Raw genomic sequence first — 16,598 nt, forward strand, 5'->3', positions numbered from 1 at the left:
CTTTCTTGGCATGTGGAATCTTAGTTCCTGACCAGGGATCTCATCAGAGGCCCCTGAATTGCAGTGTGGAGTCTTAATCACTGGACAGCCAGGGAAGACCCTAGCCCTGAGGATTTTTAAATGGTAGGGCTTCACAAGTGGTGCCAACTTGGAAACAAAGACATCCATAGGTAATAGTCTCCAGACTGCCTGTGTGTAACTTTATAGTTCAACATGTTTTATTACACTGGAATTTTCTTCAACACTAATCTTGAATTAAATGATCATTATTTTTATTGTGAGCAACCACCACCACCCACCACCAGTGAAGCCACCGCCATTTATTGATTGACTGATTCTTTCCAGAAATTATCTCATTCAATTCTCCCATAATCCAGTAGGTCCTGCTACCCGTATTTTACAGGTAAGGAAACAAGAGGCCTGGAAGGAGGATGTAATTTGCCCAAGATCATCCAGCTAGTTGATGGTAACACTGAACTTAAAATCTATATCTGACTCCAACCTTCACATGTCCAATATATCCTGTTTCTACTCACACATTTACCAGGAGTCTCCTTTGTACCTGCCCTGATTCCAGACAAATGACCCCTGAGACAGTGAGATGTGAGGAAGGGTGGGCAGTGCTGCTGTGGGAAGGAGAAGTGAGTTAGACTCAAATCCTGACACATATTTGTTTTTTGGGACACCAACTCATTCCCAATACGCACATGGTTCACAATGGAGTGTTTGCGTCCTGGTATATCAGATGCCATGTGACAAGTGATTAAAATCCTAAAAAGGAAGTGGCAAGTGTGACTTTTTACATAGGCTCTATCCTGAAAAGTGAGTCATCCACTATTTTATACTTCCCTATCTCTACCCACAGTCCTCCAAATGGTCATGACTCCCCTGAATCCTTTTCTGTGACAACAGTTGGCATTGTCCCTAAAAGACAAAGGGAATAAACTGACAGGCAGAAGATGTGATGGAAACAGATACAGTCGAAACTGGGAAGGCCATTAGGGAACAAGCTCTGAGATGTCTCAGATCTTTTTTCCTCTTGCCAAGAGAGACACTGAGTATATCTTCTCTGCCCCAAATATTGCCAATATCCCCTCTTTGGCATCAGAATTGCAAAAACACACATTCAAATGCAAATGGGGTAGCAGTCACAGATGCAGAGCACAGGAGCACTGTGTAATAAATACAGTGAGATTATCATTTTTTTCTCATCTCAAGGCCTATCATTATAACCTCGGCAAGCTGGAAAGCTTAATTGGCAAAGCCCCTCAGAACACAGAGAGCATCACTTGTGAATCTCCCTCTGCATGCTGACTAAGTGTGAGCTGACTTGGCATTGACACAGTAACATCCACTTTTCTCCAGTACAGGCTGCAATTACACCCTTCACTCAACAGAATCTATTCACTGAGAGTGGCTGTGGCCCAAGGGAACTCTGGGAGACCGTTTTCTGAAGTGCTAAGTCCTCAATCACTACCAGGAGCTACAAGCATCACTATGCACCAGCAACAACTTTGAGTATTATGAGCTAGTTTGCTTCTGCACTGAATCTTTATGCTAAAAGGAACTTACATTTTTCATGCTGCTATTCCTCAAGGTTCAGAGAAACCTCTTAATACTGTGAAAAGGTATTAATAAAGGGTAGTTCAAATAATTATCTCACTTTGCCTTATGAAGTTTTTAGACATGCAGATGTCTAATAAATTCTCCTCCCTGAATCAGCCAAGACACTGATATCACTCTTTCAAAAGAGATGTGAAAATGATCTGTTCTGAGTTCAGCCATATCACTCAGGGATAGCATATGGTCTCTCTACCCTCTTCTAAAACTTAGCTTGGCTTTTTATCCTTGGTCCTGGCAAAGCAGTTTTCATTAACAACCTCTATTCACAGGACACTGGGGAATGCGGAGCCTGAGGCCCTCACCAAACATGAAGAGATAGATTTTTTTTTTTTCTGTTTTCACCTACCTTTTTATTCACATAACCTTTTACCTTTTCCTTCCTTGATAATGTCTGTTTTTAGTGATTTTTAAAGAATTAGGTGTTCTTTCCAGAAATTTTGGAAGGGACAAAAATGCATAGGAAAAAATTTAAAAATGCTACCACTTAAAAGCAACATTGATAAAGATTTTTATGTATTTGTTTTTAGCTGTTCTTCAGTTTATATGCCTATGTGAATTTCACAAAATAGAAATAATACTGAACATGTAATTTTGCACCTTGATTTTATTTGTTTCATTAAGCTTCCCTGGTGGCTCAGATGATAAAGAATCTGCCTACCATGTGAGAGACCTGGGTCCAATCCTTGAGTTGGGAAGATCTCCTGGATCTGGAAATGGCTACCCACTCCAGTATTCTTGCCTGGAGAATTCCCAAGACAGAGGAGCCTGGTGAGCTACAGTCCATGGGTAGCAAAGAGTCAGACACAACTGAGCAACTAACACACATTGAAATCAGAGGTTTTGAGGACTGCATTTTTAGGGGAAAAGGAAGCATCAGGGGAGGAGGCTGGTGAGAGGAGGAGAAGAATGTCACATTAACCTGCCCAAAATTAGAAAGAATGAATCTAGAGTCTTCCTTCTCAGTATGGCTTTCTAAAGTACTAAAACAAAGCTGACAGAATCCCAGAGGATAATAAAATTAACTGAGGTATGAGATTCTAAAGCGGTGCTGAGAATGATTCAAATGATTCAAATAGCTGACTCTGAGGTCTTGGCTCAGTAGGGAGATGAATGAAGAGCAGATGAAGAGCAGAAGGAGCGAAGGACCTGGAGTAAGTGATAAGGTAAACTGAATATTCAGAAAGGATGAGGAGATGGAGGACTTGACCCTGTGGTCAGGGAATACACTTTCAGAGTTCAGGACCCTAAGGATAGAGAATTTGGAGTGAGGATGAGCTACAGTGTGTACTCATATGTGCTCATAGTGTCCTGAAGTGAATTAGAGTTAAGAAACTAGGAGATCAAGTTACAACAGTAATATATATGCCTGCTTCGTGACCTGTCTAGAGTGCCAGCACCTTGAAGGCAGGGTTTTTATATCATTCACTATCATGTATCCAGCATTTAAGAAGTCTAGATCATAACAGGAATCAGATGCATATATTTCTTAAACAATGAATAAATAGCATTTGAATGAATAATGGCATCCAGACTTGATAACCTGCTGTGTTCATTCTACATTAATGGTTAGTAGACACCTTGGAGAAGGAAATGGCAACCTACTCCAGTATTCTTGCCTGGAGAATCCCAGGGACGGGGGAGCCTGGTGGGCTGCCGTCTCTGGGGTCGCACAGAGTCGGACACGACTGAAGCGACTTAGCAGCAGCAGCAGCAGACACCTACCAAAAAGATACTCACATGAGCCTTGCAGGGAATGTTCTCTAGAAAGTTCTTAACTGAGGATCTGCTATGTGTTAGAAGTATTGTAAGATACTGAAGATTTAGAGACAAAAGACAGTCCTTTCTTCCAATAAACTCATAGAGTATGTAAACCAATTTGCCACATGCAATAATAAAGAAGGCATAGTGTGCTCTGGCTACAGAGAACACCCAGAACTAGGTTCCAAAAATAATCCCCAAAGGAGGTAATGCTGAAGATAACCTCAAGGGATAAATAAAGATATCCTAGCAAAGGCAAGGCCAGGTTTGTGGGTGGGAACAACTGGTATATTAAGGCCCACTCATAATAATTTTAGCTCAGGATGAGTAGAGAGACACCAGCTCCCTAGGTCTGCTGGCAATGATGCTGCCCCAAGGCACCAATCATCTGGAAATCTATAAGTAACGCACAGAAGAACCTTTTCTAAAACTAACTCAGTTTCAAACTTTACATGTTGTCACTTGGTAGAATAAATGTAAATTTCTTCCTGCTATAAAAACTTATATTGACTTAGCTTTAAAGCAGCACGTAAGAGGTATTAACAATAATCCCATAACCAAATACAGTATCTATTTTTTCTCTCCTTGCAACAGACATCCTAATACGTATGCATAATTTTGATGTAATTTATACCCACTTTTACTTTATTATACTAAAATTTTGTTTATTACCATTTCAGGAAACACTTCAAGATGGTAACAGAGATTAATAGTGACAGGGAAACAGTTTACTCTAGAGAGGGATACAAGTTGGGAACACTGCTACTGATTCACCTGGGATTATCCTAGAGTATGCCACTTTATGTCAGTGTGTCTCCACTTTCCCTTCTGAATACAGAAACTCAGATCTTGAAAAAGATATTTAAACTGAATGAAATAATCTTCATATTAACATGAGTAATATGAGCTTAAACCCCAAGAAGTTTGCAATGCATTTCCAAGAACTAGAAGTGTTTGACATATTCTAGTCTAATAACATTTGATTATTCTACTTCTAAGCATCTGTCATTCAAAAATAATCTGATGGAAGGAAATGCTTTAAGCACCTAGTTGTTTATCAAGTATTATTTATAATAGTTAAAAACTGGACATCTAAAGGACTCAGTATAGGGTAATGATTAAATAAAATATTATTAATATAATACAACATGACAGGCTATTCCACATTATGAATAATAGTATTCCATATTATGAAATGGAAAATAAATATATTCTTGAATGAAGTGCTAGAGATTACTCAATTTAATTTTCTTTGTCAGTCAATGCATTCTCTATGTCAGCAGTTATTTCTTCTTTACACCCCTTCTACTTTGGCCAGGATAAATAAATACTCTTGGCCAGGAGCAGGTTACCTTTTCTCTAACTGACCCTAGAGAAGCAAAGGAAGAAATAAGTTTTTGCAGAATAGAATAAGCAGAAAAGGACTAGAGATAATGACACAAATTAAGAGAAAGTTTATTAGACACTATTAAATTGCTATGAAAATACAAGTTGTTCTTATTGTTAAAATAGTCTGTGACTAGTAAAATGCCTCAGCCATGAGAAAAAAAGGAAAATTCAGATCATGCTTGTCTTGATGATCACAGAACTCAGAAGATGTCCTGAGACAGAAGAAAACAAGTGCTCAGTGCTTCTGAATGTTTTAAAATAGAATTGGATAGAGCTACCTTGGGTCACCATGACATCTCCTTTTATTCTGGACTTTCTTCTAACTTTAAACACCATTTGAATTTTTGCCAGAGACAACTTGTGGAATGTTCTGAGCCCAGTTTGGAATTTTATTTATAGAATAAAACTTCAATTTCACTGCCCATTTCAATAAGAGCAGGGTCCCAGTGTAACCACTGAATGGACGGATACTCCATATAGCCTTGGATGAACCACCCCTGAGCTGCCCAGAGTGGAGAGGGCACTGTGATGAGGGTCAGCCAACTTTTCCTTTCAGATGCAGAAACAATCACTTCCCAGTTTTCTGATATATTTTTTTAAATTTCTTAATTTGGCCATGCCGGGTTTTAGTTGCAGCACCTTTGATCTTCATTGTGGCGTACAGGATTTTTAGTTGTAGCTCTTGAAAACTCAGTTGCAGCATGTGGGATCTAGTTCACCGACCAGGGATTGAACCCAGGCCACCTGCACTGGGAGTGCAGAGCCTTAGCCACTGGATCAGCAGGGAAGATCTTCTTCTGGTATTTTAAATCCAGCCTTAGCCTATAAGCTACAAGAAGAAGGAGGGAGTCTAATATGCGGGAAATAAGAAAGTGGGGATGAAAGCACTGATAAATTTCTCAAGCCCAAATCCAAATATGGTCTATTTAAAAGCAGATCAGAGTTGCAAAGGCAGAGATTTTCCTTCCCCAAATGCAGAAAATTAATTGCTAGAAGTACAGTATGTTAATTAGGAAATCCAACATCCAAAAATGTTTCAATTATAGAATTATGGAAAGGAGTATTTTCCTAATAAAAAGTGTTACATGCAAAGCAGCAGCACCACTACAAGCGAAGGTACCAGAACCAACCAGAGCTTCATGCTCCAGGGCTTACTTAACCTTTCTAGCTTCAGCTGCCACATCCATAAAATGGGGCGAATGCCATCTCTGGTTATAACTGCATTAGCAAATAGGACTCTCTGTTAACTCACCACAAATTCAAGATAAATAAATGTTCCTGTTTCCTTTAGGCTGAGAGTAAATACTGATAAGAATAATTGCAAATAAGCTTTCAATGGGTAGCTTTTAAATGCAATATAACTATAATAAATGGGCATGTTATCTTACTTGAAGGCTACACTTTAATCGTGTGGGGGGGGAGAAGTAAAATAAAAAACTTAAAAAATTTTGAGACTGAATTCCTACTGAATTTCTTGGATATTACTTCCCTTCTTTAAATGTTCACAGCCACAACGGGCAAAAACAATTAATGCTTGCATTTTATTAAATTAAATTACAGGGTAATAGAAAACAAACCAAAACAGATGAATTACTTTGCTAATTTCCTTTCCTAACCTTCAATCTTAAGTGAAGAGAAAATTGCTCAGCCGTGTCCGACTCTTTGCGACCCCATGGACTATAGCTTACCAGGCTCCTCTGTCCATGGGATTCTCCAGACAAGAATACTGGAGTGGATTGCCATGTCCTCCTCCAGGGGAACTTCCTGACCCAGGGATGGAACCTATATCTTTTGCATCTCCTGCACTGGCAGGCGGGTTCTTTACCACTAGCGCCACCTGGGAAATCTTAAAGGTGGCCCCTAAATAGTTCAAGTTCTCTTTTTCTTGAGTTATTTGTTCAGGGAAGTTGATTAAGGTTCATACATGATTTGCCTTTTATTTAGCTTTCCCATATGTTAGAAACAAGAACATTTCCATGTAAAGGGGGAGGAAAATTAGTAATGCTCTTTCCAGCATTTAACAGTGTGGCAGGCTGAATAATGACTCAAGGAAGTCCGCATTCCTAATCTCTGGAACCTGTGAATATACCACTTTCGTGGCAAAGGGCACTTTCAGATGTGATTAACGATTTTGAGATGATAAGACTATCCCAGAGTACCCCCACTGCATCTAATGTAATCACAAGGGTCCTTGTGAGAGATATATAGGAGAGTCATAATGAAAGGAGGTGGGATGAAGAAAGGCTGGAGTGATGCCTTTGCTGGGAAGGGACCATGAACCAAGCCATGTGGACAGCCTCTTTAGGCTGGAAAAAGGCAAGGAATGGATTCTTCCCAAGAGCTTCAAGGAGAAACACAGACCTGCTGACCCCTTGATTTTAGCCCAGAAGACCAATTTTCAGACTTCTGACCTCCAGAACTGCAAAATAATAAATTGGTGCTGTTCTAAGCCACTAAATTTGCGGTAATTTGTCACTGCAGCAAAAGGAAACTACTATAAACAGGGATTCACACCCCACTGCTCTAGGGAGATGCTATTCCAGACTGTTGTTTAGTTGCTAAGTCGTGCCCTCCTCTTTTGTGACCCCATGAACTGTAGTCCACCAGGCTCCTCTGTCCATGAGATTTCCCAGGCAAGAATCCCAGAGTGGGTTGCCATTTCCTCTTTTAGGAGATCTTCCCAACTCAGGGATCAAACCCACACCACCTGTATGGCAGGCAGATTCTTAACACCTGAGCCACCAGGGAAGCCTGCTAGTCCAGACAGGTGAATGCTAAACATTTAGACAGGTTTCCTAGGTGGTCATGTAGTAAAGAATCCTTCTGCCAAGCAGGAGATGTGGGCTTGATCCCTCGGTTAGGGTTTGATCCCTGGATTGGGAAGATCCCCTGGAGGAGGAAGTGGCAACCTACTCCAGTATTCTTGCCTGGAGAATCTCATGGACAGAAGAACCTGGTGGGCGACAGTTCTTAGGGTTGAAGAGAGTCAGACACGACTGAATGACTGAGCATGCATGCATAAACATTTAGAGCAGTAGAAGTGGTTTGCCTGATGGATTCTAGATCAATGAAGTGAGCAAAACTACCTTTATCATCACCTCCTCATCATCCCCATGAGTGTATGGCTCTGACAACCCTTTCCTGATTCATGGATATTAATTTGGTTAGGGACCAAAAAACCATTTTTTTTTGTTTTTGGCCACAGTCTGGGGGATCTTCCCTGACCAAGGAATTAAACGCACACCCCCTTCAGTGGAGACATGGAGTCTTACCCACTGGACCACCAGGGAAGACCCAAACCAGCATTTTGTAAAGCCAGTGTATTCACTGGAAATTTGCTGTTTCAGAACCAAACATGCTCTTTCCCAGTGATTTAACCAAAGAGTCTGGCAGCAGTCAGGCAACATTCCTGGGGGAAAAATTACTCCCACTGACTTGCACAGGGTAGATGACATACAGCTGGGAGTAGGGGATATTTAAGAACTCAAATACTCAGCACCCTGTTCTTTATGGGTAGACTGAGCAAGATAAAGAATATGGAGGCTTATGTGAAGAATCCCTCTGTGAGGAGAATTTCCAGAAATTTCAAGAATGAAATTTGGGAACAGAATCATAGTCTTAAACTTATACATAAGCTTAATCATAGTCAGGGTAAGTAAGCAGCTTCAGAAGCAACTCAGAAACCAAGTCACCTACAAGACTCAATCAAATGAAGCAACTAAGAGAACAGACTTTGGAATTAGATAGTTCCAGGCTGATGGTCAACACCGAAATCAGATTGATTATATTCTTTGCAGCCAAAGATGGAGAAGCTCCATACAGTCAGCAAAAACAAGACCAAGAGCTGACTGTGGCTCAGATCATGAACTCCTTATTGCCAAATTCAGACTTAAATTGAAGAAAGTAGGGAAAACCACTAGACCATTCAGGTATGACCTAAATCAAATCCCTTACGATTAGTGGAAGTGAGAAATAGATTTAAGGGCCTAGATCTGATAGACAGAGTGCCTGATGAACTATGGAATGAGGTTCCTGACATTGTACAGCAGACAGGGATCAAGACCATCCCCGTGGAAAAGAAATGCAGGGAAGCAAAATGGCTGTCTGGGGAGGCCTTACAAATAGCTGTGAAAAGAAGAGAAGTGAAAAGCAAAGGAGAAAAGGAAAGATATAAGCTCAGTTCTGAATGCAGAGTTCCAAAGAATAGCAAGAAGAGATAAGAAAGCCTTCAGCGATCAATGCAAAGAAATAGAGGAAAACAACAGAATGGGAAAGACTAGAGATCTCTTCAAGAAAATTAGAGATACCAAGGGAACATTTCATGCAAAGATGGGCTCGATAAAGGACAGAAATGGTATGGACCTAACAGAAGCAGAAGATATTAAGAAGAGATGGCAAGAATACACAGAAGAACTGTACAAAAAATATCTTCATGACCCAGATAATCACGATGGTGTGATCACTCACCTAGAGCCAGACATCCTGGAATGTGAAGTCAAGTGGGCCTTAGAAAGCATCACTACAAACAAAGCTAGTGGAGGTGATGGAATTCCAGTTGAGCTACTTCAAATCCTGAAAGATGATGCTGTGAAAGTGCTGCACTCAATATGCCAGCAAATTTGGAAAACTCAGCAGTGGCCACAGGACTGGAAAAGGTCAGTTTTCATTCCAATCCCAAAGAAAGGCAATGCCAAAGAATGCTCAAACTACTGCACAATTGCACTCATCTCACACGCTAGTAAAGTAATGCTCAAAATTCTCCAAGCCAGGCTTCAGCAATATGTGAACCGTGAACTTCCTGATGTTCAAGCTGGTTTTAGAAAAGGCAGAGGAACCAGAGATCAAATTGCCAACATCCGCTGGATCATGGAAAAAGCAAGAGAGTTCCAGAAAAACATCTATTTCTGCTTTATTGACTATGCCAAAGCCTTTGACTGTGTGGATCACAATAAACTGTGGAAAATTCTGAAAGAGATGGGAATACCAGACCACCTGGCCTGCCTCTTGAGAAATTTGTATGCAAGTCAGGAAGCCAACAGTTAGAACTGGACATGGAACAACAGACTGGTTCCAAATAGGAAAAGGAGTACATCAAGGACGTATATTGTCACCCTGCTTATTTAACTTCTATGCAGAGTACATCATGAGAAACGCTGGACTGGAAGAAACACAAGCTGGAATCAAGATTGCTGGGAGAAATATCAATAACCTCAGATATGCAGATGACACCACCCTTATGGCAGAAAGTGAAGAGGAACTCAAAAGCCTCTTGATGAAAGTGAAAGTGGAGAGTGAAAAAGTTGGCTTAAAGCTCAACATTCAGAAAATGAAGATCATGGCATCCGGTCCCACCACTTCATGGGAAATAGATGGGGAAACAGTGGAAACAGTGTCAGACTTTATTTTTGGGGGCTCCAAAATCACTGCAGATGGTGACTTCAGCCATGAAATTAAAATACGCTTACTCCTTGGATGGAAAGTTATGACCAACCTAGATAGCATATTCAAAAGCAGAGACATTACTTTGCCAACAAAGGTCCATCTAGTCAAGGCTATGGTTTTTCCTGTGGTCACGTATGGATGTGAGAGTTGGACTGTGAAGAAAGCTGAGCACCGAAGAATTGATGCTTTTGAACTGTGGTGTTGGAGAAGACTCTTGAGAGTCCCTGGGACTTCAAGGAGATCCAACCAGTCCATTCTGAATGAGATCAGCCCTGGGATTTCTTTGGAAGGAATGATGCTAAAACTGAAACTCCAGTACTTTGGCCACCTGATGCGAAGAGTTGACTCATTGGAAAAGACTCTAATGCTGGGAGGGATTGGGGGCAGGAGGAGAAGGGGACGACAGAGGATGAGATGGCTGGATGGCATCACTGACTCGATGGATGTGAGTCTGGATGAACTCCCGGAGTTGGTGATGGACAGGGAGGCCTGGCGTGCTGTGATTCATGGGGTCGCAAAGACTCGGACACGACTGAGTGACTGAACTGAGGTAATATTTCTTCCTCAGCTGTGTGTGGCCAAGATTTTAATCTAAAGTTCAATTTTCTTGTCTTGAAAATGACTATATTAACATTTACTTAAGAGACTTCCCTGGTGGTCCAGTGGTTAAGAATCCACCCTCCAGTGCAGGGGATGTGGGTTCAATCTCTGGGTGGGGAACTAAGATCCCACATGCCATGTGGCAACTAAGCCCATGTGCTCTGGAGCCCCCACACCACAACAAGAGAGCTGGCGTGCCACAACAAAGACCCAGTGCAACCTAAATTTTAAATAATAAATAAAAAACAACATTTACTTTAGACCTCACAGGGGTACAGCGATTAGGTGAAATAAAGTTCACAAAAGGATTAACACAGAAGCTAACAAATGCAAGCTTGATACAAATGGTAGCTTTATAGTTAATTTTTATTCTTTGAACCCCCAAGTAGAACCCCTCAGGTAGTAAAGAATACACCTGCCAATACAGGAGACCCAGGTCCGATCCCTGGCTTGGGAAGATCCCCTGGAGGAGGAAATGGCAACCTACTCCAGTATTCTTGCCTGGAGAATCCCATCGACAGAGAAGCCTGGTGGGTTACAGTCCATGGGGGTCACAAGAGTCAGGCAAGACTTAGCAACGAAACTACCACCACCACCACCATCACTGTGCTCCAAGAGCAGCCAATGCATATGTCTGCTTTAGCCTCTTCTAGAATTATAGACAACAAAGTCAAAACCTCAAAGGCAGAAACCGTCTTTCATCCGTTTGTTTACTCTCAGCATTCAGCACAGTGTGCCTTGCCTGTATTGGCTCACATTTAAAATGTTTATGAACTGATCTTAGCTGCCAGTTAGGAAGTATCTGAGACATCAGTTACGATATATGATTACAGGATTTTTCCATCTGTGACCCATTAGGTGGTGAAATAAACTGAGTCACACAAGCATTTTTTTTAAAGTAAAGGAATAGGTTGGGAAAGATCGGAGTACAGACCACACAGTAAGGATAAGGATTGTTACATGAAACATTTGATTCAGTTATATATTGTGTGTATTTGGTTGCAGAGTAAATACATTTCTTATTGAGGGTAGAAATAGAAAAGAAGTGTGAACATAATGACTCTTCTACTTCACCAACGCTTGGTGTTTTCTCTTTCATTTCAGCGATTGTGATAGGCGCATAGTGGTATGGCATTGTGGTTCCAATATGCATTTCTCTAACGACTAGTGGCGTGGAGCTCCTTTACACTGTATCTCATATCTTTGAATATCCTCTTTATAATCACTTTAGAAAATTGTTCAGAAGTATCTACAAAAGCTGAACATGCATTTCCTATTACCTAGCAATTCCATATATTTACTCAACAGAAATGTGTACTTATGTTCACCAAAAGACAGATACAGGAATCTTTGTAGGAACACTATATTCATAATAGCCCCAAATGCTCATTAATAACAGAATGGACAAATACATTTGATATATCAACACATAATAGAATCCTACATAGAAGCAAAAGTGAATGAACTACAACTACACACAATGCAGAAGAACTGTACAACATAAGATTGAGTCAAAGAAGCCAGATACAAAAGGGTACACAGTGGATAATTTCACTTACATGAAGTTCAAAAGCAGGCAAAACTTATCTATGGTGTTAAAAGTTAGGATAATGGTTATCCTGGGGGTCACAAGGGCTTCAGGGGTGCTGGTTATATTCCCTTTCTTGATCTTAGTGCTTGTTACATGGGTATACTCAGTTCATTAAATTGACTCATAAAAATCATAAACATATGATTTGTGATTTTTCTGACATTTCTGAATTTGTCTGAAATGACTACATGGAAAAAGTTCAAAAAAAATAATAAATAATACTTTTTTTTTAAGTGAGAAAAATACTGATAGAGGCAAGAATCCCTAATACATTCACCCTCATTATCATCAAGTGGTCACCAAGTCTGTGCTTGAATAATTCCAGGGTTAGAAACCTATTTATGTCCAGGAAGGTCACTTGTTAAAAAACCTTTCCTTTGCACCAAGCTATAACTTGCATCCTCACAACTTGCTCCCATTGGTTGTTCTGTTCTAAGAGATTCCAAATCGGCCTAATCCCTCTACCACCAATTGCTCCTCAAATATTTTAAGGGAGCAATACAGCGTTTCCACCATCCTTCCACAGAAAAACAAAAATGAAGTCTTTGTCTCCAGACCTCATCTCTGATCCTTGAATGAGCCCCATTTGAAAGTATATTGAAAATTTTAAATATAGCCAGCAGCCCTGAAGCTCTCACCCCAAGTCTTTACTCCCCCAGACTAAAGAGCCCCAGGTCTTTGGTCACCCCTCAAGTGTGGTTCTCAGCCCCCTGAAGACTCCTGATTGCACTGCCGTTATCCAGTGATGCTCAAAATGGAACTCTGGCCTCTAGGAGAGGCCTGTGAAGAGCAGAAAAGAGAAAAAAGTAAATCTGGATAGTGTACTTCTCAACACACTCTCACCTTCAATGTGTCCTTTCTTCAAAGCTCACGTTATACAGTTCTCCCATGTTGAACAACCGGCTAAAATCTCCCAGGTCTATTTCACAAGTACTGTTAAGCACCATATTTACCTTCTGTGTTAGTACAATTTGCCCTCTATTAGAACTCAATAACACACATCTGAGTTCCACTCCAATTCTCCAAAGCTAAATCTTGGAGATGACAACCTATCTGTTATGGAAACATCTCTGAATACAGCCTTTCCATCACTCTTCCCCTGAAAAACAAAAATGAACTCTTTGTCTCAAGAGTGAGCTGCATTTGAAAGTATATTGGGGGGAAGCAGTGGGGCATGGGGGAAACACAATTCCACAGTGTATCTCCAATTTCTGACCTAAAAGCAACTGTCACCCTGACCTCGACAAAGCCTAAGCAATAACCGGAACCCTGGTCTCCTCCTTTTCTCCCACAGAGTCAGCTTCAACTGGAGACTCTGGAAATGAGCTCTGGTGTGAGACTAGTAGAGGGTGAAGTTGAGAAGGAAAACGTGGCAGGCTGAGAAGCAATCTGATATTTTTCAAGGTATCTGAAATCAAAGGTATCTCTAAAGACAGACCTGAGGGAATTCCCTCTGATCTGTGGATCAATTAAAAGACAGAGAAACCCTTCCACAAAAACTTCCAGCAGCCTCACTGGTTATTTTTAACATTGAAACTAAGTGGAAGGGAGATTCCTTAAGCAGCGAGACACCAGAGAACAGATGGACAGATGTGCAGGAGACTAGAAGAAGTGGGCTGGGAATTAGGGAGGAGGAGGCGATGAAAAGAGAAGCCTTCAAAGGCCCCTAGTGGTGAGGGGCGACCTCTCCAAAAGGGTAATGGGGCCGGGGTGGGGGGCGGGGGGGCGGGGGTGGAAAGACACCAAAGCCAGAGAGCGGCGGGAAAGACGCAGCTCACCTACCGTGTCCACGCCTGCTCCATTTTCCAGGCGCTGTCCTTACTCGCGGGGCGCTCCTCACCCGGGAGTGGAAGCAGCCTGGGAAAATGAGAAGCCTGGCCCTCGAATCTCCAGCGCAAAGAACCTTGTCTTCCCCAGCTCCCTCTTTCTGTGTCGGCGAAGAGAGAGCTCTGCTCCGTGCTTCTTCAGAAAACCCGATTTGACGTGGCCAAACCTCTAGCTAACCGTGCTACGGCACAAGGGAGGGACTGTTCTCAGTAGGAAGCCGACAGGAGCCGAGTGGCGCCCAGAGCTGTTTGGGGAGCTGGGGCCAGGGGCAGCGCGGCGGTGCGCGCACACACTCCAGGCTGAGACACCACTGGCTGGCACGAGTTGCTCGACACCAGCTGAGCTGTCAACCGCGAGGGGAGGCGGGGCTCCCCGCAGCCAGTGTGCTGGGGCCCAGTCGGCCCCAGGTTACACGCCGCGGCCTGAACACACCCTTCCGTCTTCCCTGCCTGGATGATGCTGGCAGAAGAGCAGAGGGCTTAGAGGACTCCGCACCAAGCCCTCTGTCCCTTCCCTGAACCACCGAGGGGCTCTGGAAAAAAACAACCAACTGATGGGAAAATCTGGAGAGGAAGTCCTCTTGGGTGCCTGCATTACCCCACCCACAGGTAACCCCCCAGCCAGAGCTGGAGTCTAGGAACGTTTTAGGTGCAATCTGAAAGCAAATGCAGCCCTTACAGGGTTATAAGACATGATGCTATTTTCCCAGAGATCTCATATGTCAGTGTCACCATTAATGTGGGGACCAGGAACTTTACTCGGGAAAGGAGGCATTCTTACAAAACCTTACAGCCTTATTAGCTGCCTCCATCTCAGACATCTTGATATTATGGTATTCTATCTCCCTGGGTTTCAATTTCCCAAGCACAAAGGCTACTGGGCTTTGTTAGCTTCAAGAGGGCAGTGGGTCCCTGAACTTCCCGGAAAAGCTTCAAGACAGTGGCCGTTCATGCGTGCTTAGTCACTCAAACGTGTCTGACTTTTTGCGACCCCATGGACTGCAGCCTGCCGGGCTCCTCTGTCAACGGGATTCTCCAGGCAAGAATACTGGAGTGGGTTGCCATGCCCTCCTCCAGGGGATCTTCCCAAGCCAGGGATCAAACCCAGGTATCGCGCATTGCAGACGGATTCCTTGCTGTCTGAGCCACCAGGCAAGCCCAAGACAGTGGCCATCAGAACCCAAACCTTCCCTCTAACTGTTCTAAAATCATAGAAAAAGGCTCTTTGGTGATCCTGATGCCTGAGACCCTGTATCATCTATTTAAGTAACAGAGTTTTGACATATCAGACATACTATAATTAAAGTGCGTACAGCCCCGAAGCTCCTTTTTAGCTCTAAAATAAAACCTTTTTATTAAGCGACATAATCACTGTCATTAGCATTACCACTGACCTTTTTTTAATTTGCAGAAAGCTTTATAGTGCCCACATGTGGCAAGGTTGACTTAGTTATATTCATTTCACAGATGATAAATTTGAGACCAAAGAGGCTCAAGGTCTCTGGTAAGGCTCTGATACAGGCTGTCTTCTATATGGTGCGGCCCCTGAGACATGTCCACTGAAGAAAAGACCAACAAACCTTCTCTAGAACAAATTAATCCTCTCAGGTATCCTAAGAGTTTAACTTAGGAAGCATGAGTATTGGTGAGACTGAGTATTGGGGAGATTCTGGGGAGCCTGTGTTCTTGGGGCAAACCATCATTCCTGCTCCCACCTCATCAGTTAATTCTCCTAATTATCAGTACAGACTAAGGGTTGGGAGGGCAGGGTAACATCTGAGATTTCAGAAGAAATATCTGAAAGACCTGCCCACCAACCTCAACATAGCTTGTACCTCAGACCATGCTGGGATTTCTTTGGAAGGAATGATGCTAAAGCTGAAACACCAGTACTTTGGCCACCTCATGCGAAGAGTTGACTCATTGGAAAAGACTCTGATGCTGGGAGGGATTGGGGACAGGAGGAGAAGGGGACGACAGAGGATGAGATGGCTGGATGGCATCACCGACTCGATGGACGTGAGTCTGAGTGAACTCCGGGAGTTGGTGATGGACAGGGAGGCCTGGCGTGCTACGATTCATGGGGTCGCAAAGAGTCAGACACGACTGAGTGACTGAACTGAACTGAAGACCATGCTGCTCCTGAGCTTAGAGTGTTTCCAGGAAATGTTTTAAGGTCCAGTTTGACCTGAGACAAGGCTCACCAGGTCACCTCTCTCAAAAAGAATCCCCTGATGCTTCTGAAGGCAAAGAAGAAAAAAAGAAAAAAAGGTGGGCAGGGAGAGCTAGAGTTCCATCTTCCATACCGAAGTTGGTGCTTTATTTAGTTTTGTCTCAAACCAAATTATGGGCTACTGAGTTTGGAGAGG

At 42.5% G+C, this 16,598-nt stretch overlaps 1 protein-coding gene across 14 annotated transcripts in view; it reads right to left on the reverse strand.

The window, feature by feature from the left end:
* Positions 1-16,598, reverse strand: part of PDE4DIP (phosphodiesterase 4D interacting protein) — a 238,485-nt gene that overhangs the window by 189,735 nt on the left and 32,152 nt on the right. For 2 of the 14 annotated variants that reach the window (XM_015463433.3, XM_005204058.5), the window contains exon 1: positions 14,186-14,480. The exons of the other annotated variants lie outside the window; for them this stretch is intronic. Coding sequence is in view for 1 of the 2 variants with exons in the window: in XM_005204058.5 (XP_005204115.1) it covers positions 14,186-14,205 (20 nt within the window). In the remaining variant the exon portion in view is untranslated. Of the gene's footprint in view, positions 1-14,185; positions 14,481-16,598 lie in introns of those variants that run through there. 14 annotated transcript variants of the gene reach the window in all.

The sequence above is a fragment of the Bos taurus genome, chromosome 3 (genome assembly GCF_002263795.3).
Source record: "Bos taurus isolate L1 Dominette 01449 registration number 42190680 breed Hereford chromosome 3, ARS-UCD2.0, whole genome shotgun sequence".
In the NCBI taxonomy this organism is placed as follows: Eukaryota; Metazoa; Chordata; class Mammalia; order Artiodactyla; family Bovidae; genus Bos; species Bos taurus.